This window comes from Odocoileus virginianus, chromosome 16, assembly GCF_023699985.2.
Source record: "Odocoileus virginianus isolate 20LAN1187 ecotype Illinois chromosome 16, Ovbor_1.2, whole genome shotgun sequence".
Classification (NCBI taxonomy): domain Eukaryota; kingdom Metazoa; phylum Chordata; class Mammalia; order Artiodactyla; family Cervidae; genus Odocoileus; species Odocoileus virginianus.
In genome coordinates, this window is record NC_069689.1 from 57,431,598 (window position 1) to 57,457,547 (window position 25,950).

Below are 25,950 nucleotides of genomic sequence, written 5' to 3' on the forward strand. Positions count from 1 at the left end.
TTATAGCACTATTATCTAAAGACAAATTAAAACTCCTAGAGTGAAATCAAACCAAAAATTCTAATTACAGGACGAAAAGTACTCATGTAAATCAAAGTGGAAAACTCTTAAAACTTACATCCTTTCTTTTAGAATTCTGATACTTGTTCCATTCTTCAGAAACATAAAGCAGATGTTTACCACATTCTGAATTCATCAAGGCATGATTATGCTTTTTACGCACTCATTTTAATCAGACTATTTCTGAATTGTTGTTAGTCACTTTGATGTGCTACAAATCAACATTCAAAATTCTGGCTTGCTTTTTTGTCACTGTCATTTGCTCATTCATCCACCCAGAAATTACTGACACACCTAGCACGGGATGGATGCTTTAGTTATTTGCAGTCTTGGGCTGGTAAGTCTGGAAAGTTATGACCTAGCTATTAGGTAGATTTGAGGGTCCCACTTTCTCTCCTGGATACCTGTGATCTACCTTGAGCATGGCTAGATGCTGCCATGGGCCTCTTGTCAGAAAGGCTGACTGCAGTTCCTAGCAGCAGCCAGAATGGGCACATGGTGGGGTGCACGCACAGACATCCACTGCTGGACAGTGCGGGCCTTTGATGGGATTTGAATTATTGAGCTTGAGAATAGAAACTACCCACTTCAAAGCTATTTTCATCTCTAGTGCATGCAAACATTTTCATATCACTGAAGATAAATTCAGGGGGATACTCTTGGGGGACCAGATGGAATGGGTCAGGGGAAAAAAATCACAGAGGACTTTTGGGGTTTCCAGACTCATGATACTGACCATCTGAGGGGAGTCATTTGTAATCTGGCTCAGGAACAGAACTGAATTGCATACCAGCCAGACAGCTTTGTAGCATCAAGTTAATCTGCCTTAATAGTAGCCACTAGCCACATGTGGCGGAGAAGGCAATGGCACCCCACTCCAGTACTCTTGCCTGGAAAATCCCTTGAACGGAGGAGCCGGGTAGGCGGCAGTCCATGGGGTCTCGAAGAGTTGGACATGACTGAGTGACTTCACTTTCACTTTTCACTTTTATGCATTGGAGAAGGAAATGGCAACCCACTCCAGTGTTCTTGCCTGGAGAATCCCAGGGATGGGGTCGCACAGAGTTGGACATGACTGAAGTGACTTAGCAGTAGCAGCCACATGTAGCTATTTAAAAATTAATTAAAATAAAATAAAAATTCAGTTTTCTAGTCACTCTAGTCACATTTCAAGTGCTCAGGAGCCACAGGTGGCCAGTGGCTACTGTACAAGACAGCAGGGACAAGAACATTTCCATCATCACACAAAATCCTACTGGACAGTTCTGAGTCCAATGGTGAGACGAGCTATTCTTCCAGCATCTGTCTGTCCACACGGTGGCATTTGTATGGAATAGGTGATCTCATTCAGTCTGCACTGCTTCACTGTGGGGTGGGAATTGTTCTCAGGAAACTTAAATTTATGGAAGATTTGTAATCTGCACAAGGTCACATAGTTTGTGATAGTGATTATTTATCATGTGTGACGGACTGCAGTAAGCAGTACCTATAAGCTATCTCATTTCTCACTATCACCCCATTTTATAGATGAGGAAGCTGAGGAACTTACAGGCTACTTGAAAGTGGTCTCAAATTTGGATATTGAAGGCAGATTATATCTTGGAATACCAATATTTGGTATTAAACTGCATTTGTATTTATGGTTTCATTTAATCTCAATGGCAACTATAAGGATATTAAAGTTTCGCAATGGTAAAGAAACCCCATTCACTGAATAAATATTTACTGTTTATGACCAGGCTTTCTAAACTCTGGAGGCTACAGTGTTGAATGAGAATGGCTAAGTCCTTGCCCTCAAGGAGGAGGGAGACAGCATAAACAAGTAAACAAATACCTTTCCAGAATAAGGCAGGTGCTATTAAAGACACATGCAGAAAGCTTTGCTGGCAATTTTCCTGGGTGGCATGGGGAGGCGGGGTCATGCCTTTCAAACAGGGTCATCATTAAAGACTTTTCAGGAGAAGACACTTGAACTGAGTTCCAAGGGATGGCAAGGGGCCAGTGAAGAACTGGAGACTGAAGGCAGAGGGCAGAGCAAGTGCAAAGGCTCTGGGGCATGAAAAGAGGCTGGAGGTGTTCAGGGAACAGAAAGGGGCCAGGGAAGCTGGAGCGGAGTTATAAGGTCCATGGTAGAAAAAGACGGTCAGAAAGGTGACAGAAACCACTCTGCACAGGATCTCTTGGGGCAGGCCAAGGAGTATGGATTTTGTCCTGAGTCTAACAGTGAGTCTTTGAAAAAAGTATGAAACTACTAATAATATGGTTTGCCTGCTAAAGTGTCACCTCTGGATGCATAGCTGGGGAAACTGAACTCTTTCTTGAATTCCTTCTCATTCATACTGAGCATCTTTCTCTGAGAGACACTGCAATCTACAACTGACCTCAGTCTATATCTTGCTTCCTGTTGAGCCATACAGCCTTCAGCTCCATGTCTTGGAATCTTTGACTATAAAGCAGGCTGGATATCTGCTCCTGCCAACCTCTGAGGCTGATCAGCCACATTAATGAGGATATACAGATAGAGAGCTGAAAAGACCAAAGAGCATAGCAAAACAGCTGTTGCTCCCAGGCCTACAACAGGTCTTAGGTCCTCTGGGCTCTGGTGATCTGACGCTGCACAGACAGAGCTACTAAAAATACTTATGATAAAGACCTCCCAAAAAGTTGTCCCATAATGAATCATCCCTGAAAGAGGCAACAAGACAAGTGAAACTCCAAACCTCATGGCTAGCATTGGGTCTGTTATTCCGTAAGCTTTCCAACTAGTATTAAAAGAATAAGGAATAACCAATGAGAGAGCTGCACCATGCTTATTAATTACAGACACACATCCAATATCCTTTGCCTGATCTGCCTTGGCAAAGAATCTGCCTGTAATGCATGAGACCCAGATTTGATCCCTGGAGAAGGTAATGGCAGCCTATTCCAGTATTCTTGCCTGGAGGATTCCCTGGACAGAAGAGCCTGGCAGGCTACAGTCCATGGGATTCCAAAGTCCAGTTAGTTGTTCATGACAGAGCGACTAACAGTTTTGGTGGCCAGATCACTAAGGACTGACTGACGTGTGTAAGAATAAATTGTTGGGTAGAGGTTTACAGAAAGTTCCTTACAGATGGGAGCTGACTCAGCTGAGGGACTTTTTTTTGCCATTCTTCCTTCTTTCCTCTTGGAACAAGAGCATGATGCCTGGACCTCACAGATGCAAACATGAGCCCAACCTTGAAATCAGGCCCTAAGGATGGCTGAGCAGAAAGGATGGCAACTATTATTTAGGAGCTTTTTCACTAGCAGCCAAGTGCCATTCCTAACTTACACACTGATCTTCCTATTGACTCTTGAGAGTCCCTTGGACAGCAAGGAGATCAAACCAGTCAATCCTACAGTCATTGGAAGGACTGATGCTGAAGCTGCAGATCCAATACTTTGGCCACCTGATGCGAAGAGCTGACTCACTAGAAAAGACCCTGATGCTGGGAAAGATTGAAGGCAAAAGAAGAGGGTGGCAGAGAATGAGATGGCTGGATGGCATCACCAATTCACATGAACTTGGGCGAACTCCTGGAGATGGTGAGGGACATGGAGGCCTGGCATGCTGCAGTCCATGGGGTCACAAAGAGTTGGACACGACTTAGTGACTGAACAACAACTTCCTATTGACTGTGGAAAAGGCAACATAAAAATTATGTAAAAAAACTGCTGTTAATAGTAGAGATCATTGAGGCCAAGTTTAGAGTTTATGGTCCTCTCTTTGAGTGTGAGATTCTCAGGCTGGGCCAGATTCTCAGTTCTAAGAATCATAATTTCCCAACTTGAAATCAAAGGATATGGTCTGCTAAATCACAAATCACTTTTTAAAAGTCACCAAGCTTTGGACAAAAAGTGATTCAGGTTGTTCCAAACCTATTTTTCAATGTTGAATATAGACAATTGCTTTTCATGTGTTTGAGTCGTGGAAATCTACACTGCGTATCAAAAACTGCCAATCTATAATATAAGACATCTTCTAAAGTGGCTGGACCACCCTTACTTTTGCGGAGAGGATTTCTTTCTTTTCATTTACAGTGACAATGTATTTCCATTCTCTCCTGGCTGCAGATCTAGCCTTCCTGGTTTGGAAAAATGCTTGATTCGAAGGTGGGAGATCTCTACCCCACTGCTCTTCGCCTCTTACACATGTTTTGTACTTCTACCTTCTCTTACTAGAATTGGCTTTTGTTGTTGTTGTTCCCTACTTTCCCTCCTGCCATTTTCCTCTAACTTCATCCACTTTCCATTAAGTTTTTCTAACACATGCAAACCCACAGTTACAACTAGGATTCTGAAAGTAGTATCATTGTTTGCCAGGTGTCCCAGGACAACTGGGGTGAAGGGAGAAGAAACCCATGTGGTCCTTTTGTGGGAGGCAGTTTATCTGCTGCTGGCAGCACCACACTGAAGTCCACCTGGAGAACCCTCCATGGACCAGAAGGGCATCGTGCCATCATCTTCCATAGTAGCTTGACAAAATGCAACCAAAATCTTAATGAATTGTTGTGTTTTTTTTTTTGTCGGGGGGGGGGGGGGTTGTCATTATTTGTTTTTAACGCATCTACCATGTACAGGTAATAGGTAACAGTGGGGAGCCTCAGGGAGACAGGAGGAGGAACTCCCGGTGTCTGCTCTAGGGGAGCAAGCACATGGCTTCATTGGCAAAGGAAAACCATGCATCCTGGTTGACCAAGAACTGCTGAACAGAGAATATGATTTGCTAAAAATTAGTGTAAGTCATTCAGTATTACTAGAACCCAGCAAATTCAAAAGATAGTAAAAACAAATGTAAAACTCACTGGCCATCTTTCAAGGATGCTACGGAACCAAAAAAATGATTAAAAAAGAAAAAAAAGTAAAGGATCAAGCATGCATCCTTTTTTATACAAAATGTACTGCGGGGCAAGCAAATGGTTGATGAGGCAAAGACTCTTTTTATAGTATTCCAGTGAATAAATAAATGAAGAATTAGAATACTAGCATTCTGCAACTCAATGAAAAGACAACAACCAGGTCACTTGCCTCAGCACTGGAGGATACATACTACTACATATGGGTGTTCTTGCCCCAAAAGTTTGAATCTGAATTAGATCAAGCCTTTTGGTACAGGGGATGGCGGAATGCTTAAACATTCCTCACAAAGATACCCTCCTTGTGTGATATCACAAGAAAACAAAACCCCAAGTCCAGGCTGGGGAGTATTCCATATGACAAATGACCCAGCTTTTTCAACAGGTAAATTGCAAGGAAAAAGGAAAACATAAATTTGTAGATTAAGAGAAACAGTTTATGGGCCTCAGTTGAATCCTGATTTGAACAAGTCAATGATAATATAAACTTCAAGAAACAATTGAAGAAATCTGAATACTCAGAAATTTAACAACATTCCAAAGTTACTGTTAATTTTTAGCTGCTATACAGTCAGTATACTGCATTTCTTTAAAAAGAGCTTTTTATTTTAGAGCTACATATTAAAATATTTATGAATGAAATAGTATGAATGTTCAGAATTTACTTCAAAAGAATTCAGTGTTGATGACGGTGAGGGAAACGGGCAGGAGAAACAGATGAAATGGGATTGGCTCAAAGTTGATCACTGTGGAATCTCCAAGCACGTATCACCAAGCATTCTTAAACTAATCTAATTTTGCTTAAAATTCGGAACAACAAAAAGTGAAAAAAATGATAAATCAAGATTCCACCTCTCCCCCAAATTTTAGTTTCGAGTAAGATGGTGTAGAGGGAGGGAGCAATGTTACGTAGAGGCCAGAGGAGTCTTCATGCTCTCAGCAGTGTACGCAAGAAACACCACAGTCCTAGGCAAAAAGAAGGCTCACCCTGAACATATGCGTCAGGCCCAAGAGGCTGATTTCTGTCATGGGCAACGAGAGCCGACTTAGAAAGGCAAAACAGGGTGGGGGTGTGGGTGGGCTGTCCAGATGGGCAGCTGTGAGTCTCTCTCTTAGGTTCATGGAATCATCATGTTCTTAACAATGGGAAGACAAGCGTTTACTGTGAGCATGGTTGAAAGAGGGATGTGAGAAGCCCCAGAAACTGGAAAGGTGGCATCTGCAATATAAAAACGACACTGAAGGAAAACTGACAGAATCTGGCTTCGCACTGCAAGGATGGGATGAAAAGAGAGGTTGGTCAAAGAAGACTGAGAGGGTGGAGAGGGGTCTGGCAGAGAAAAGGGCAGGTGGGAGGTAGAATTCAGGGAACAGATGTTAGGCCAGGTCTACCTGTGAGTAGAAAGCATGCGTGACACACTTGGAGTGTTCTCTTGCTACTCAGTTCAAAGAGGGAGATGGGGAAAATACTTGTTCTTTTGATCTCTATAAATCAAAGTATAAACTCTGTGCCAAACTAATTTAACAGCTGTGCCTTTTTTTCCTTAAAATTATTAGTTCTAAAAACAGAAAATACAAAAAGCAGAAAAATATGCAAATAAGACCATAGAAGCCAAACCAAATATTTCTTCTTTTAAAAAACCACAACAACAGCAACAAAAAAACTATACAGTTATATAAATGATACAGATACATTTTTTCTCCTTTATGTTTGAGAGACCTCAGTTGTAATCTTCAGAAACCTTTGACCAAAAAAAATGGAAGAACAAAAAAATGAATAACGATTCATGTAGGGAACTTCTGGACACAACCATCAAAACCTAGGGAGAAAGAAATAAAAACCAAACCAAACAAACAAAAACACATTTACACTTCAGGATAATTCTAACTACACAAACAAAGCAAGTTCACCCTTTCTGCTGATGCAAAATAATGATGAAATTATGAACACTGCTAAGTAAAATTTTGCAAACCTTTCAGGGATTTAGTGAGAACTAGATTTTAAAGACTAAATATAGTAAAAAAAAAAAATCCCAAGATTTTCCAAACGAAGTTTTTAAAAAGATCAGATTTATGTATGCCATCCTGACCACTGTCTTAACATTCAGCATGGTGTTATTGTGAAACAGAGTTGTCTGTATAAAAATTTTATTCTCATAAGGAGTAATGAAAGAAATAATCAGAGGGCTACAGAAGGAGAACAATGCTTCTGAAAGCTGATGCAGAGTTGAAAACAACTTTGATGTTCGCTAGCACCTACTGAAGGATCACACAAAGAATCTGTAAGAGTAGACAAACTAATATAACTCTGTGAAAAAAGTTAGCAGCCTGGATTAAGTTTACTTGAGACAACCATTTCCTTCCACGTAGGCTGTTTGGCCTGGCCTTCACAACATTTTATTTGTCTGTCTCTCTATTCTCTCACATTAGCTAACTGAAATTATCAGCCCCCACCCGGCAAGGCAGAATCCTCCTGTGATATGTTAGGCTGGTTTATAATCATGAGTCCATGTGTGGACTGGAATAGCAACAGCTGGTTTGCTTATTCATGCGGAGTTTGAGGAGACCCCAAGTTGGACCCTGGCGAACCAGGTCTGTTCTGTTTAGACCCACCCTTTCTGGATAAAATAGGCATGTGTCAGAGTAGGGAAATGGGGCTGCACCATAATCTTGGAATTTCCAGAATTAGGAAAAAGGGCTTCAAAGAATGACAAAAGCAAGTAAGGTTTTTCAGGTGGAAATCAATGTAAAAGGAAAAAAAAGCAAAAAAACAAAAAACCCTTTCCAGATGCCTCTTCTGTGCAGATCCATTATCTTTAACATCTCCCAGAAAAGTCATCAAAAATAAAATATCTAAATAAATAAAATTTCAAAATCTATAGACTGCTCAGAATAGTAATTTAGAAAATCTATTGACTCTCTAAATCTTGCTCTCAGATATCAAAAAGATGTGCTGCTCAGCACTGAGATTTCACCTTAGCTGTGGTATTTCTCGTTTTTTTAAAACAGGACTGTTTCTGACAAAAGTAACTCATTCTAAATGACATCTGTAGAGGTGAAAATTCACCCCCGGGTAAAGCACGCTTCTCCTGCAAGTAATTTACCTTGTGGAACCTTCAGGGCAACTCTTTAATGGCCACTGTCAAAATAACTTCTAAAGCCATATACAAAAGCTAAAAGACACCTATACCCCTCACCCTGTACGCTGTGGTTTAACTGTACTGGCAAACTGAACTTTTCAGATGTCTTCTCATTTATATTTATCCCTAGGCGTTCATAAATAATAAGTGTATGCTTAAATGACAATTATGATTTGTTCCACAGGGAAACCGATATGGCTCTTCTCACCCAATAGGTTGGTTCATCCTTCTTTCCAAGCTGAGGTAGAGAATGCTAGCATGGGCTTGGGACACAGGCCTAACTGCTGCATGGGAGAGGTGTGAAAAATTAAAATAATATAAAGGTAACCCTCTGTGCAAACTTTATGCTTCTACTGCAATAACTCTGTTTGGGTTAATATGTCTAGTGTGAATTATAACCAGAACAGACAGATCATCATTCCACATTCCTGTAGATATCAACAGCCAAATCACCACTTCAAACTCATTATACTCTCTGATTGAAGGAGAAGCATGCTGCTAAATCCTTACTATTCTGAAGGGAATACAACAATGGACACAGATGATATTCCAAATTAAATTATGCAGATGTCTGAACAGGAGTTCCCAAAATATGAGCAGTACTTGTGCTAAGTGAAGATTCCACCACAGCTTTTAGCTACAACAGAACATGTTCAACCAACTTCCTTGGTGAAATTAAAGTCAGCAAACTTACAAGGTAAGAAATCAAATAATGACATCTTATTCTTTTAGGTATGCCACAAAGGATAAAGCTATTTATCAAAATTTATTTTAGCAAAAGAGGTGGCTATCTTTCCACACCTATTTAAAGCAAAAATCAAATCCTGGACAATCTGTAACATTTGAAGTAATGTTCTTTTACATGATGCACAAAAGTTTTATTTTGACATATTCAATTTAAATGAAATATTAATAAATACATCAAGAGATTTGGGGACAACGGAGAAGCCATCATATTTATGAACAAAACATATAAGCACATATTTGCAACTAAGAGTCCAAGAAGTCTTATGAAAAGATGCTATGAAATCCAACAGCAAATTAAAACAATAAGGAACAGAAGGACACCAGAAAAAGAAATGACCTGCTAAATGCTGTTTTTCAATTCACTTACTGTCAAGCCAAAATCTTTGTTGCTTTGATAAGAAGAATATGCTTTTTAAAAAATGATTGCTAAATCTGCTCTATGAGTCCAAAGCTGTAGGAATACATATTTCCCCGTACACACACACACACACGCGTACACACGCATACACACCCCGACAGGGATTCCCAGGACACCAGCGGGGCCTCTTTTAGGCCCCTTAAGTGTTAACAGCAGAGGCCTGGCTGCGACCAGGCGTCTGGCCCCATTTAAACGCCCTGTCTTCAGAGGGCTGCGGTGAGCACAGCCATAAAACGAGGGGACATTACTGAAACTTAGCGTGTCTGATCCTCCCCCCAAACAACACACAACTTTACTCATACAATTAAGGCTGCTAGTTGGCATTCCATTTAACTGTCAAAGTCAGACCGGTGGCAGCCCCGCCGCCACAAAGAGATGCCTAAAATGAGAAGAACATGTTTCTACACCGCATTTGAGAAAGTTTGGCTCCGAGCTATGCGCTGATTAATATCAGATCTCCTCCTTCACTCGCCGCTCTCGACAATCTTGTCACATCTGGCTGACAAATCCTTAGGAGTTTATGCAAAGCCAGGCGGCCGCTAGGGCTCGGGGTCTGGCCCGAGGAGCAGCGGGGACCACGCAGTGGCCGCCTCCCCCTCCTCCGCCCGCGGGGGGCCCCCGGTCCACCGCCCCGCCGGCCAGGACCCTGCTTGGTAGCGCGGGAGGCGGGCGGTCGCGGCATCTCCGGGCCGGGAAGCCGAGGGCGGCCCCGGATTCGACACCGCCGCCTGCTCCGCAGCCCGGTCCGGCCCGGTCACCCTCAGGTAGCCCGTCCCCCCACAAGGGCCAGAGCCCCGTCTGTTAGGCTCGGACGTGGAAACACTTGAGCCCGGCCCCGAATCTCGGGGCGGCGGCCACATCTCGCGCTGAACCGTTCCGCGCACCCGGCAGGTCAGCTGGAACGTTTATTAAAAACCTGACCCTGAACCCTCGACTCTCTGCTGTCCCGGGAAGCCCCCCGACCCGACCGCTTCTCCATTTGTGGTTTTGTACAACAGACTCCCACCCCCATCCAACCACCCCATCCCGACAGGAGCCCCCGTCACTGCCCCTCGCCCGGCTCCGCAATTCTCTGAGGGACTCGAAGGCACGCTCAGTTCTCCAGAAACAAAATCCAGGTGAAAAACGGTCACTTTAAAATAGCAGCTGTGTAATTAATTCTGCGGTAAGAGCGGTTGAAACAGTTAGTCCCAACGTCCTGGACCGAACAGTGGAGGTGCTGAGGGGGCGCGAAAACGCGCGCAGGGAGGACGCGGCCGCCCGGTCCCTCCCGACCCCGCACTTTCGACGCTTCGACGCGGCCCCAGGGACAAGGGACCCGCCCTCGCCCGCCGACCCCGGTCGCACACCAGGAGCGCGTCGGGCGGCTCCGGGGCGTCGGGAGGAGACGGGTCCGGGCGCCCCCACGGGCTCTCCCCGCCGCGGAGACGCTCCCTCACGCCCGGCCCCGGGGAAGGGCCGCGCCACCGCCGCCGCCCCTGCCGCGCAGGTGGCCTTCGGGGAGGTGGCCCGGGGCGCGCCCCCGAGAACCGAGCGGCCCCGGATCCTAGTGGCGTTCCCGGCCGCCCCACTCGGCGCGCTGAGAGGGCCCCGCGTCCACGGCGGGCGCCGTGCTTACCTCGGCCATCCTGCGGCCGCTGCAGTGCCTGGGCTACCGGCTCGTGTCCCCGTCCCGGGTCGCCCCGCGTCCGCCCCAGCTCGGCGGGCGCCGCCTCATCCAAGCTCCGGCCGTCGGGGCCCGCCGCGGCGAAGTGGGCGGCTCCCCGGGCGCCCTGGCCGCGCGGCGCGGTGGCCGCCCCCGCCCGCCGCGCACCGCGTGTGCCCGCACGCCCGCCCCCTGCGCCCCGAGGGGCGCCCCTCCCCCTCTCCCCTCCCCCTCCCGCCGGGCCGCCGAGTCGCCCGCGGCTCAGGCGCTGCTGCTGCGCCGCCGGAAAGCCGCCTCCCGCCGGGGCGGCCCACGAACGCGCTAAATCGATGCAGCTGAGGCGAGGCCGTGGCCCCCGCAGACAGCGGAGACCTCGCCGGCGGCCGGCGCGGAGGTGTCTGCCCCCGCCGGGCTTGAAGGCACTTGTCGGGAAAGACACGGACGTGTCGGTGTTTGCCTCTCCCGGGGAAGGGCGAAACGCTCTGAAGTTCCCTCTCTGGCTCCCATTGCGGGCGATGATCCTGCCGCCCTGCCGGCCCCGGGGCGTACCCGGGGTCCCACCGCGGCCAAGAAGAGGGCTGTGCCACCCTCATCACCAAATACTTTATTTCCAGAGGAAGTGGTGGTGGGGGTGGGGGACGTATCCCAGGTTGTGGAGAAAGGAGGGCGCCAGGGAGGTTTATTACAACCGCTAACGGGGCAGTCCCGCTTCCTTTCTGTAGTCTGAGTTAGAGTCTGTTCCCGCTTTACCGAGTCCCGAGGAAGAGTGACTTTGCTCTCTCAGCCTCAGTTGCTTCCGTTGTAGAATGGGATTAAGTTTTCACCTACCTTATGGGGTGTTAAGGACAAAATGAAATGTCCTGGGAAACCTAGAAGGAACTCGGCCCCCATGAGGAGAAGGGGAGGCGGCCTGCGGGGGGGACCTGGCCTTCTGTCCTGGGGATACAGCGTCCTTCACCCCTAGGAGCAGACAGACATGGCCCACGGCTGCTGAAACAGGACCCAGCTTTTCTTCTGCCCCACAGTGGGGCAGACGCAGACCCTGGAGGAGAGTCTTGCCTTCTCTCCCTTTTCAGGTCCCTAAAAGAATTCTCTGAAGGCTGGACTTAGGATCCTGCCTTCTCCCCCAGTTTATCCCACCTACCTTGCTGCTAGTGAAGATCTTTGAAGGGGAAAAAGGAAAAAAAAAAAAAAAACCTTGCACATTGTGAAAAAGATATGAGATGGAAGGGAAAAGAAGGGAGTTGCAGTCATTCAGACAGAGGTTCCTGGCTCTGAACCTCACAGACCTCTGAGTGGGAAAGGAGAGAAAGGAGCAGCTGTGGTGCCTGTGGAGGAAAGTAGGAGAATCTGGGCTTCATGGAGTCCAGAGAGCTCCTGCTGCCTGTGCCTGGCAGGCTGCATACACACATCTCGCGTCCTGCCCGTATCCTGAGTCTGCATCGTGGTGCCCTTCCGTGCAGGTACGAGGTTGCCTGACCGCCTGTGATGGTCTCTCTTTGCCCTGCCTTGGCAAGGTGTTGGCAAGATGCATTTTCTCACATGACTGTATTATGAAGCTTTGCTTTGTGAATTGCAAACCTAAACAGCTTACCTCTGTTCATATCCTCCTCCTTCCCACTCCCAGCATTTTGACCTTTCTCCTCTCTGCCTGTTGTAATGCAATGCATCCTTCAGGACCTTTAGCAAATGTCACCGCTTCTCAGAGGCCTTCCCTGATCCACCAGCCCTCCACTCCGCCTGCTTTTGTCCTCTTCTGACCCCCAGGCGCTTGCAGCTGCATCTTTTATTGTGCTTATTACATTCTCTAGCCTGGTCGTGATGTGTCCTTGTCTTGACTTCTTTGGTCATTACTCATCTTTGTGACTTCTGTGTTACGAGTGGCTTCAGCAGACAAAGCCCAGGTTTTGGAGTTAGAATGGCTTGGGTGTAGCTGGTTCCCACAATTGGAAACCAGTTGAGGAGGACAGCTTTCTTGGCCTCACTGTTCTCATCTTTAACAGTAGGTATGAAGTCCTGTCCCTAGTTAGATAGGTAGAGTTAAATAAGGTAGTTTCTGTTCTGTAAACGCTATTCTCCTCTCTTTCTGCTGCTCATAAAACTGATCTTGTAATTAATTTAAATTCGTTTCCAGAGAAATTCTTGGTTTCAGCATTCTTGAATGGTCATATAGGCTTTTTATAAATACACTGAAATGTCAAAGACCCAGACAGTGGCCCAGTTAAATACATTTAGTCTGTCTCATTGACAATTTTAGTCAGTATCTTTGTGTTGTAAAATTAATTTACAACTTAATTATATTTTAGTAAAACCTTTCACTAGCAGCAAAAATCAGGATCAACCTGTTTAACTCTAGTTACAGACAAGGAGGATTTTTGGCAATACACAATTTGAAAATGTGAAAATAGGCTGTCTATTCCAACATGCACCATTGGGATGCACATATGCATGCATGCATGCTCAAGCATGTCCTACTCCTTGCGACCCCTTGAACTGTAGCCTGTCAGGCTCCTCTGTGCATGGCATTTCCCAAGCAAGAATAGTGGACTGGGTTGCCATGCCCTCCTCCAGGGGATCTTCCTGACCCAGGGATCAAACCTGCATCTCCTGTTTGGCAGGCGGATTCTTTAGCACTGTTCCGCCTGGAAACCTGAGGATGCACATATACATTTCTCCAAATGTGACAATTTGGGCTCATATAGAGAATCAGTAGGACTAGATGAAAATTGCTGATTTATTTTCTGCAGGTTCATCGAAAACCATATGCCTGATAAGTGTGACTTGTGACATCAGCCCTCCTATTTATTTCCAGATTTGATGGACTTCTCTGCTCTTCTTGGAAACATGTAAGCAGAAACTGGGCCAGAGAAACCACCCCTGAATGAAGAAAAGGATGTGGCACTGGCTGGGTAAGGACCATCCAGACCATGCTTCTCTTCTTCTACTGGTCATTAATGGGCATGAGTTTCCTGTCCCCAGGCCTCAGCTTCTTCAGCTGGTGAATGGTGTACCCTGAGGGCCTACCCCGTTCTCACAGTTCTCCCTTTTTGTCTCTGCGTGCTTCTTTGCTTCAGCCTGGCCATTTCTCATTTGTGTCCAGTTTCTTGTTGTAGCGAGCATAAAAAATAATATCTTCACTGATACCAGGGATTAAAAAAAACTTTATTAAAAAGGGTAAAAGTTGAGAAGGTGTAAATTAAGAAAAACCCTATGACCTGTTCTTATGGAGGCATAAAGCTGCTTTCTCTCTCTTCCCACCCCCCCTTTTTTTTTAAAGTAATTCCTTTAAAAAATATTTTTATTTATTGTGACTGTCCTGGGTCTTTGTTGCTGCATGGGCTTTTCTCTAGTTGTGGCGAGTGGGGGCTACTCTCCAGTTGCTATGCCCGTGCCCTTGCTTCTCACGGTGGTGGCTTCTCTTACTGTGGCACACGGGCTTAGCTGCTCCACGGCATGTGAGATCTTCCTGGATCAGGGATCGAACCCCACGTCTCCTGCATTGGCAAGCAGATCGTTTACTCTTGAGCCACCAGGGAAGCCCCGAGCTGCTCTTCTTAAGTGAAAAGCTTGGCTGGGTTGCCCTGTCCCTGAGTGAGGCCTTTCCTGGGAGGGTATGCTCTGATGGCCCACCCTGAGAACTGTTGGTGTATCCTGAGAGGAGGGGCAGCTTGAGCTGGGGTAGGCAGGACAGGTGGGGGTTGTATACGCTGAGAGCCAGTGCCTGTGTGAAGTGATCAGTTTTTATTCTGCTTGTCATCAGCTGGGAATGTGGGCTTACTTATGCCACATTTCCTGAGTTTTCAAGAGAAGCTGGAAATATCCTGATATTTAAAAGTTGGCAACTCATTAAAATTTTTGATAAATACTGTGTGAGTCGAGCAAAGTGTGTTTTTGGGCTGAATCTGGCCTATGTGCTGTTCATGTGCACCCTCTGCTATGTATAGTGATGTCTTCTTGGGGCCTGGGTTTGTACTATATAGTAGTAGATGTGCAGTAAACATTTGTAGGGTGGGTATCACTCCTGATGCAAAATGGCTCAGTGCCTGCCTAAGCTTTAAATGGAATGCTCAAAAGCCACCTGGAGTTTAGTAGCAACCTTTTTGTGCTGGATTCAGAGCTCACTAATGGGCTGATAAACTTTGATTTTTTTTTTTTTAAGACTTTTTTTGATGTGGCCTATTCCCAAAGTCTTTATTGAATTTGTTACAGCACTGCCTTTGCTCTGTGTTTTGGCTTTCTGGCCATGAGGCATGTGAGATCCCAGCTCGTCAGCCAAGGATCGAACCTGCACACTTCCTCATTGGAAGGCAAATTCCAAACCACTGGACCACCAGGGAAGTCTCTGGGCTGGTAAACTTTTACAGTGTTTATACACTGATGAGACTCCGTCTAGTTGATAATAGTTCTATGAAATATAGAATTGCCTCTTACTGAAAAACTGATTCTCACAAGAAGTTTTTCTCCAGTGGGAACAAATGAACTTGAAAAAAAATTTTTTTTTTTTTAAATTAAAAAAGGGTATTTTAAACTGTAGGGTCATTGTAATAAAAAGGAAAAAATCTCTAGCTTTAGCTCTGTGGAGTTTTGGGCACCACTGATGGGAACAGTGTATTCCAGCATGGTGTGTGGGTGGCTGCCCCCCTCTTTTGTGATCTTACCTGTGGCTAGAAGAGGAACTGCCCTTGGGCGGTTGGCAGGAGGACTGTGAGGCCAAAGGGGCTGGACAGGGAAAGGCTTCTGACATGCAGGGTGGGCAGAGAGCCATGGCTCTGTCAGAAGTCTTCTGAGGTGGCCTCACCTGAGTCCTCCATGTTCCTCAGAGGACGATGTCGGGAAACACTAGGAGGCAAGAGTCATATTGGCTCAGTCACCTCCCAAGCCAGACACAGACACCTGGTGGCGGCAGGTCTGGGCACATCTGGAACTCAGCTCAGTAGTGGAACCTGACTAAGCAGCATTCAGGCCAAACTGCACCCCCTCACCCCACCACCCCCAGCTGCCTGCTGAGGGGCAGGCTGGCCTGCTGCAGGCCTGGCCCAAGTGTTGCAACTTCTTCCCTCCAGCCTCTGGGCTGCTCCCTATGGAGAGGAAGGAGATGAGGCTGTCCCACAGGTGGCACGGGGTTTGGGTGGCAGAGACCTGTTCCTGTTTCTCCACCTCTCACACAAGGTCAGGGACTGAGGGAACCACAACACCTGAAGGTCCTGCTCCACAGAGGGGAATGTGCTGGGTCTTGTGTTGTGGGTTTGGTAGCCCAGACTGCTAAATCTCAAGGATGGGATGTCAGAAGAGTGATAAATTCTGTCGTAAATTCCCAACTGCAAACAAACCCAGGCCCGATTCTCAGCTGCTTCCCTGATTGCGTCTGCCAGTGCTGTGGTGTGTGAGCATCATTGGCACTCTCAACAATTGGGAAAGAATACTCATTTCTGACATAGACAGGTTAAATGCTTATGATGGTCTTGCAAGTGTAAGACTTGGAGAAAATTTTGTGAGTTTGGCTACTACTGTTGTTTTGATATGTCTGGGATATGTGAAGTTAGCTTCTCACTTAATCTGTCCTCCACGGCCTTTGAACAATTGTCGACAGTCATAAGAAGCCCTGCCTTCTGAACAGCTCATTCTCTCTTCGCCAAGGCAGTGGAAAGAAAATATTACAAGTGGACCCCTCCCTGTATACTTTTATGTAGTACTTCAGTTTTAACTCTGAACTCAAGGAGCTCTGTTTCTAAGTAAAGTTTAGAAAAAATACTTAGTTGTTAGAAATCCCTTAGATTGGCCCTTCGCAGATCAAGCTGATGGATTTGGAGTGGGTTTTATCAGGAAAGGGAAACAAATGAACATGTGTCAAAAGAAAACTTGTTAAGTTCATTATACCTTGGAACATGGCATCTTCTGCAAATTTAATTCAAGTCAAAGGAGAAGATATTTGGGTTCCTATAACTGAGAATTCAAGATTAGGTCATATTGCTTTTGGAAATTGGGAAGAAAGGGTTAGGGAAGATGGACCATAGGATGGACTTTAAATCATTCTCAATTACCCACTGATATCAAGCTAAAAATATTTCTTTGGGAGTATTCTTTTTTTTTTTTTTTTCCTTTGGGAGTGTTCTTAAGGGAAAAGAGAGCTGTTGGAAAAACAAACTTAGAGTTATGCATTTTAAGTTTTTGAAGCAGTAAAAACCATCTTTAAATTTTTCATATCAAATTTAGAGGAAATAGATTCCTTTTTATAGCCCTCATCTCTGATACTGAATAAAGATTAACTAGGGGCTTCCCTGGTGGTCCAGTGTTTAAGACTCCAAGCTCCCAATGTAGGGGGCCTAGGTTCGATCCCTGATTGGGGAACTAGAGCCTGTATGCCCCAACGAAGATCCCACGTGCTGCAACTAGAGACCTGGCACAGCCAAAAAAAAAATTATACAGAGTCTGTGTGTGAAAAAGGATTGCAGCAGATGCTATGTTGTGATTGCCTCCTCAATCTCCATTTCATTCCTTCTAAAGCATGTAGCAGCTGTTTCTCCTAGGTAGGGACCCAACCTGAACCCCACAGGTGATTAGTTCAGGTGAAAGAAAGTGAAAGTGTTAGTTGCCAAGTTGTGTCCGACTCTGTGATTCCGTGGAGGGCTCCACTCTCTGTGGAATCCTCCCAAAGAATACTGGAGTGGGTTGCTATTCCCTTCTCCAGGGGATCTTCCTGACACCAAGATCAAACCCAGGTCTCCTGCATTGCAGGCAGATTCTTTACCATCTGAGCCACCAGGGAAGCCCCAATCAACACCAAAGTATTTTCCTGGTCAGAGGGATTGGTTCTATCATAGTCCAATCAGCTCAAAGCTCAGAATTTTTGCTTGATGGTTATGGGAAGCCAAATTCTTTCCCCATTGTCATGAAGGAGTCATTTAATCCCTGATGTTACCTGTAGCTGAAGCTTTGATCAAACCATGCATGAAGCCTTCAGCCTTTTAGATTTGTGAACAGCTAAACCAGTTTTATCATGTAAGCCAATTTGAGTTTTTCCTCCTTATAGGAATAGAAATAGAAAGCTTCTCTGCTGATGTAGAAACTTACATTCAGTTTTACTGGAAGATTATTCTGGGATAAAGGATAAATGAAATACCAAGTGCCCTCTGTTATAACAGTCTTTATTCAATCTTTCACTCTCAGATGATAAAAGATTAGGAGAATCTCCAAACACAGACCTTAAATCCACAAATCCTGGGTAGGTGAGAAGATCCTTCTAATGAAAGCACGTTGATTTTTCTGGTCATGCTTATCTCCTTGATCCTAAGTAAAATATTTTCCAGAAGTGCACTGACCATATACTTTAATTTTTGAAGAGATTTTTCTTCTTGGCTTTGAGATTCAGAAGTTAGGGACTGTTGTTGATTCTTACTGTATCTAGAACAGGGCTCTTCTGGTGCTTCTTAAATAGGGGCTAACCTATAAATGTGTATATGAAGGGATTTAAAAACACATTCTTGACTTGTAGCTTCTTAAAAGTACCTTCTTATAAAATGGCATAATTGAAGACTTCTAAAAACGTAATTGCCAACTGCACTTGGGGATCCACTTTATCAAACTGTGGCCTCTAACACCTTGTCTCGACACCAAATCAGTTTTGATACCAACATTTCTCAGAGGTGTGGCTTGAAATCCTCAAATTACCACACAAGTTTTAACAGGCCAGTTTTGTCTGTCACCAGGAGTTTAGTAATTAACAAAATGCCCCAGCACTAATGGTTTATCCAAAGGCAAGTCAGTAAGAGACATTATACAGGAAACAGACCTGTTCGCTCATGAAGGAACTTACAGAAGGAGCACCCTAGGTACACGTTATGCTCAACTTGGACCCAGTCACTGAAGCTCAGTCTGAGACTTCAAAGGGAAACCAGAAGCCAGCCCTGGGCATAGAGCCTATATATTAAAATCGAGTGACCTTCGTAACGTCCGTTCTAGGAGTCACACACCTCCGAATCATTTTCACAGCCGTGGGTATTTCGCAACAGCCTTTGTTACACACCTTCTAATCAAAGCTAGTGGTTTTCTTGGGAGTCTGAAACAGAGCACATAACAGCCAGTGAGTAACCTGCCAGTAATGCCGTGGTGACAATTCTGCTTTGTTCTGTGGGAGTGTAAGAAGCCGAGTCAGGACACCCATCACTCTCCGCGAGTGCTGAGAAAGGAAGGTCTGCAGACTCACAGAGGGGAATGCTGTCTTTATCTGAGGTGGCTGCCAAGTCTTAAATACTAAAACATGTAGGTGTACTTGAGTAAAGAGAAGGCACTGACATTTCAAAGATAACGTGATAGAAGGGAACCAAAAAAAAAAAAAAAGAATAACCAGGTTGTTGGGCAGAGATGTAAGTTTACCCCTGAAAAGGTGACCTGTCTTAGAACCTCACTGTCCTCAGATCCTGGCAGAAGGGTCCACACACGTCCTCATGCTCATGTTTCTGCTGAGCAGGCTTTCTTCCCAGACCTCTCCTCTCACTTTCTCTCTTCAGGACACCCCTAATGGATTGCAGATGTCCCATTTGGTTAGAAGCACGTTTCAGATACATCTGCCCTTCTTGCTTTTATGCAAAAAACACCTGCAAATCTTTATCTTTGGTTAGATTTACCACACATTTGAAGCTTTGAAATCTTGGTCCAGTGGGAAGGAGGAGTGTGTCACCACCCTCTTTCTTCAGTTGGATTCCACAGTGGTCAATAGCCTTTGGGGGGATGTTTTCATTTCTATTAATATTTAAAGATAAGAGGAAGACTTTCACAGCCCAGACCTACTCAACTGGAGGCCAATTCATTTCTTAAAGCCTATAGAATCTATGGGGGAAAAAAAATCTATGATGACTATGGATGAACAGCCATAGTGAGTGTATGTGATTTCCTGATTTTCTGAGTCTTAATGAAGAAGGTAGGACCACAGTATCTGAAGAAGAGAGGACAATAAAATGTTGGCAGACTGGTGAGGATATGGTTACAGGACCAAATGTGCCTTGAAAATGCATGTGATGTATTATTTCCAATAAGTGAGTAAGTCCCTCTAGGCCTCAAGGAAGATTTTCAACCACTCCCTTTATTCATTCAGCTTCAGGATATTCCATCCCAGCACCCAGGGAATGACAAATGCCACTTAAATAGTTCTGAGAGAATAAAATAATAAAATCACAAACTGCCTCTGGGAGGTTGAGAAGGAAATCCATATTTAGTGTGGTTTTGCAAGGAAGTGGTAAGCACTGGCTAGCTGAACACTAGCTGTATAGCTTTCGGAGCCTGGGTTTTCTACATGTGTTAAGTGATTGAGGTGGAGTAAAGTCATTTGTTTGTTGCACAAATAATTATTTTTTAAAAGCCTTTTATTTTATATTGGAGTATAGCTGATTAACAATGTGTGATAGTTTCAGGTGAACAGTGAAAGGACTCAGCCATACATATACATGTATCTATTCTCTCCCAAATTCCCCGCCCATTCAGGCTGCCACATAGCATTGAGCAGAGTTCCCTATGTTATACAGTAGGTCCTTGTAGGTTATCCATTTTAAATATAGCAGTGTGGACATGTCCATCCCAAGCTGCTTAACTGCCCCTTCCCCTAGTCCTTCCCCCTGGCAAGCATAAGTTCCTCCTCTAAGTCTGTGAGCCTGTATCTGTTTTGTAAGTTCATTTGTAGCATTTCTTTTTAGATTCCTCATATAAGTGATGTCATATGCTATTTCTTCTCACAAAATAATTTTTGATACTGAGTGCCTTGTATGTGTCAGACATTGCCAGTGCCTGAGGCCACAACAGGTCCGGTCTCTATCCTCGTGAGCAGCCCCTCCACAGAATTTTCACTTCCTGGTCATGACCTGTCATTCACTGATGACCCTAGGTATTGGCTAGAATTTTCCACCTCACCTGGATTTTCATTAATTCCTGGATTTCAGTGTTCATGTGGTCTACCTATCTAGTAATCTAGCCCTACAATTCTTGGACCTCCCCGGGCTTCCACATCTCTTCCCTTTCTGCCATCTGTGTATTTTGGCCTATAAAGATATCTAGTTTCCTGACTCCTCTGTTTTCCCTATTAGTCTCTTCCTGGCCTCTGTCTTTTACCTATGGAGTAAGAACCCCATTTCTATTACTCAGATTATCATCTCCCATAGCCCATAATTCCCTGGCACCACTATCCTTCTGCCGCATCCAACAACCAAATTCTAAACCTGGATCAATACCTTCATCAGCCTCCTCAGCTTCAGCATACAGACTGAGTGTTGATGGAAAAGCAGAATGATGGTGGGGTTGGTGTCTCTACCCCAGTGCCACATTTTCGTAGAAAACTCCCCTTTTTATTCCCCTCAGTGATTTAACCAAAATACATTTAAACACCGGTTTTACTTTTTTATTTTTTAATTATTTCTTCTCTCTCTCTTTTTATCAGGTCATACCATGGAACATACAGGATATTAGTTCCCCAACCAGGGATCGAACCTGTGCCCCCTTAAATGGAAGTGTGAAGTCCTAACCACTGAGCTGCCAGGGAAGTCCTAAACACCTGTGTTAAATATCTTCTCCTCCAGTCTCAGAGGATGGTGTTCATCTTCCCTTCCCTACTGAGACTTATTAGTAATACTTTCTCTTTGTTGTATCTTCAGACACTGAATACTAATTGAAAGATATGCCCTTTCAATTAGTTCTGTTGGTCCCAGCCTATAAACATTTTAAACTCTCCCATTTTGGGGGAAGAAAACAGTTAACTGTTACAGTGAACTGTTGTATCAATAGACTCCTCCTTCCAAGTCTCCCAGTGTTCACAAGCTCCATAGGCCCTCCCATGTGGACTCTAGGTTTGACCATGTAATTTGCTTTGGGTAAAGGGTCATTGGCAGATGTGATGCAAGTAGAGGGTTGGCAATACTGAGCTTATCTCTCTTAAGTTTACAGTAAGTTCCCTACATACCAACAAGCTCCATCCCAAGAGTATGTTCATAAGTCCAATTTGTTCATTAAGTCCAATGAAGTTAGCCTAAGTACCCAACTAACACGATCTACTGTATAGTACTGTATTATAATAGTAGGTTTATAATACTTTTCACACAGAAAATACATAACAAACAAAAAATAAAGAGAACATTTTTAATCTTACAGCACAGCACCTTGAAAAGTACAGTAGTACAGAACAACAGCTGTCTCTTTTTAGCAGTACCTGCTGCATCACTGTTGCTTTCCCACTTGCTTCTGGAAATCTTGGGCTTGAAATAAAGATACTGTACTGCTGTACAGTAAAGTACACACCAGCACAGCCACTTGTAGAGGATGCATGCACGTGACAATGGACGCCTGACATGTGAACTAATTCACGTGATAGGGCATGTTCTCAACTTTCAAAGTTCACAAGTTGAAAGTTTGTATGTAGGAGACTTACTGCATTCCCTTTTGGAGCCCAGCCACCATGTTATAAGGAAGCCTAGGCTGTTCTGCTAGAGAGAATGGCCATGTGGAAGAGGCCCTGTAGCATGACTGACCAGTTTGGGAGAGAGGATCTGCGATCACGTGGATAGAGAAACCTGGTGTCCCAACTAGCCCAAGCACATGACCCACCAGTTGAATATAGCCCAAGACTGACCACAGGAGAGCTGACCAGCAGAAGAGCTACTAGAGCAATTGATAGGATCCTGAGAAATGATATATCTTTAAGTCATAACTTTTAGAATTATGTCTGAAACAACCCTGTACAACAAAAAAACCAGAACATCCCTTTGAATCTCACACCTTCTCCACTCTTTCCTCTTCTTCTTGTCCTAGCTTTTCAGGTAGTCTACACTTGTTGCTCACTTCCTTGTTCCCATCCACTGTTCACACTGTCCTCCGCTGTATTAGTCTCTGTGGACCACAACTTGCCTGAGTTCCACAGCGTCTCGTGCTCCTGGTTCTCCTCGTTCCTCTCTCACCAGATATTTTCCATGAGCTTCGTGGGTTCCTCTTTCTCCACCTGCACTTTGGATGTTCCTCAGGGTCTGTCCTCAATCATCTGTTGTTTGTACTTCACACTCTGTCTACTTTGGTTTAGACCCTGCACTTACAGTGTAAACAGTATACACTGTCCTAAGCCTGTAGGCCACTATTGTGTATAGTAGTTTTTTTCTAAGCAAGCTTGCCTCCATGTCTCTGCTCCTATCTCTCTGTTTTTAAAAAGATACTTACTTATCTGTCTGTGTCGGGTCTTGGTTGCGGCACACAGGCTCTCTAGTTGTGTCATGCAGGCTTAGTTGCCTGGCAGCATGTGGGATGTTAGTTCCCCAGGATTGAACCCATGTCCCTGTATTGGAAGGTGGATTCTTAACCGCTGAACCACCAGGGAATTCCTTCCACTCCTGTCTCTTTTGCCTGGAATAACCTCATCAGCTGAGGTGGAACATTGCGGCCCCCACCTCCCTATTGGCTAATTCCCACTCTTTAGGCTTAGTTTAAGCTCATGGTTCTCCAAGAAGTCTTTGCTGAAAGTTCTCTGTTTTCCTTTTCTAGGCTGGGCTAGATGTCCCTATTCCTTGCTATACTCTGAGAATAGGTTTTCTTTGCATGTAACACATTTAAATTGTTCTCTTACATGTCCTCCCCATCTATTAGATTCTGCTCCTTGATGACAAAGGCCATATCTTACTAATTTAGTATCTCCCACGGTTTAGCATAAATGCTTGGTGTATCATCTTTGCCCAGTAATAGATGTTCAATGAATGATTGTTGAGAGACTGAATTATAGCATCAATATCCTTTGGAATTCTGTTTCATTTTAGGTTTTCATATCTCTATTTATAAGGGAAATTGGCCGATAATTGTGTGTATGTAAGTCAAAGAAATTTGGAGTCCATGGACGTGTTTGTTTTATAACATCAATTGGTAGCTTCCCATTTTCCCCAATGCTGTGGAAAAGTTATTTCTTTTTTTAACATGGAAATTATGTTTCTCTAAGATTTCACAGCATTCAAACCTGCTGGTCACATAGATGGCAAATAGGTGGGCAAACTGATGGGCAAATAGATGGGGAAACAGTGGCTGACCTTATTTTTCTGGGCTCCAAAGTCACTGCAGATGGTGACTTCAGCCATGAAATTAAAAGATGTTTACTCCTTGGAAGAAAATTATGACCAACCTAGACAGCATATTAAAAAGCAGAGATATTATTTTGTCAACAAAGGTCCGTCTAGTCAAGGCTATGGTTTTTCCAGTGGTCATGTATGGATGTGAGAGTTGGACTATAAAGAAAGCTGAGTGCAGAAGAATTGATGCTCTTGAAATGTGGTGTTGGAGAAGACTCTTGAGTGTCCCTTGGACTGCAAGGAGATCCAACCAGTCCATCCTCAAGGAGATCAGCCCTGGGTGTTCATTGGAAGGACTGATGTTGAAGCTGAAACTCCAATACTTTGGCTACCTGATGCAAAGAGCTGACTCAATTGAAAAGACCGTGATGCTGAGAAAGATTGAGGGCAGGAGGAGAAGGGGACGACAGAGGATGAGATGGTTGGGTGGCATCACCGACTCAATGGACATGGGTTTGGGTGGACTCTGGGAGTTGGTGATGGACAGGGAGGCCTGGCGTGCTGCAGTTTCTGGGGTCGCAAAGAGTCATACATGACTGAGTGATTGAACTGAACTGAACTGAAACCTGCTGGTTGGGCTAGAGGTTTTTTTTTTTAACAGTTTTTTTCTATTCATTTTCCTTTATTACTCTTCAAGTTTTCTGTTTCTTCTACCTTATTTTATTTATTTTTAGGCAGAAATGTCCATCTACTGCTATTTCTAATTAAATCTAATGCTGTTTTAAAATTAAGTAACACATAATTGTGTGCATTATATAATAATTAAAAATATTATAGTTATTATTATGTGAATTTTCTCAATTCTAATTTTTTATTTTTTCCTCTTAATCAGATTTTTCACTATATTGTCTATTTTATTTGTTCCTTCATCAGTTTCTTTTATCGTCATTATTTTCTTAATCTAATTTTTCTTAGGATTTCTTTAGTGCTCTATATCTAGAACTTTAAATTGAATGCTAAATTCCTTTAAAAAAATTTTTGTGCTATGATTTCAATTCTGAATGTATCATTAGCCACATTTGCCATATTTTCTTATGTAATATATCCAGTTATTTTTCTGGATCATCTCTTACTATATTATCAGTATTTTTCGTTGAGCCAGCTGTTATTTAAAGCTTTCCAGTTCATTAATGCCTTCTGTTTTGTTCTTAAACTGTATGCTTTATTACTTTACTACACTTTGATCAGAGACTATAGCGAATATAATTTGTGTTTGTTTGTGTATATTTTAGGGCTATGTCTTGGGAATCTTGGAAGGCTGTTTGGAAAGTGGTGCTGATTTGTGGATAGCCTAAAATAAAAGGGGTTAAAAATACTAACAGAGAAAAAGTTACATCAACCAACCCTTCTTGTGTCCTATTTTTCCTTCACCATTGCACTTACTATCTTGTGTCATAATTGCTTGTTTGTATTTAATGTCAGACTGAGTCAGGCTTATTCATCAGGTATCCTGATAGGGGCTCAATAAATATATTTCTTTACCAAATAAATAAATAATTTTGAGTTTTCTTTTTTAACCCAATGTGAGATTCCTTGTTTTCTAAAATGGTTCCTGGTCTAATTGCTGTACTTGCTCTGACTTAAGGGATTTCATTACATGATTTCTCAATGTTTCTTTGCTATTTTTCATGCTATTTCAACACACAAAATATGTTCTTTTTACTTTGACTATTTGGAAGCCAACAACCATATTGTTAAACCTAGTAATAATTTTCTTTAAACATTTTATACATTTTTTTGTTCTGTACTGAATCAAAGCTAGTATTTCTTGACTCCCTTTGGCAAAAAGAAATATGCTCTTCTGCACTTTCCTTTTCTTTCTCTTCCTCTTCCCATTCTTCTAAAATATAATCAGACAATAGGTATGATAGTTATATATTGCTGTGTAACAAATTATCCCAAAATGTAGTGACTTAAAAGAACAGACATTTATTATCTTGTAGAATGTGGCTTAGCTAAGACCTGTGGCCCAAGATCTATAGTA

At 43.9% G+C, this 25,950-nt stretch overlaps 1 protein-coding gene and 1 long non-coding RNA gene across 3 annotated transcripts in view; one reads left to right on the top strand and one right to left on the bottom strand.

Annotated features, from left to right (window-relative positions):
- Nucleotides 1-10,924, bottom strand: part of BNC1 (basonuclin zinc finger protein 1) — a 28,793-nt gene extending 17,869 nt beyond the window's left edge. Inside the window, exon 1 of the mRNA XM_020877534.2 lies at nt 10,861-10,924. Coding sequence (XP_020733193.2) covers nt 10,861-10,869 — 9 coding nt within the window. The 5' untranslated portion in view covers nt 10,870-10,924. The remainder of the gene's footprint in view (nt 1-10,860) is intronic.
- On the top strand, nt 10,092-25,443 carry LOC110127361 (uncharacterized). 2 transcript variants are annotated; one of them, XR_002310754.2, is made up of 3 exons: nt 10,092-10,360; nt 13,700-13,796; nt 21,311-25,443. It is a non-coding gene; the product is annotated as an uncharacterized lncRNA (long non-coding RNA). The 2 variants fall into 2 exon arrangements; XR_002310753.2 differs by lacking the exon at nt 10,092-10,360 and adding an exon at nt 11,334-12,350.
- Nucleotides 25,444-25,950: the final 507 nt, after the last annotated feature.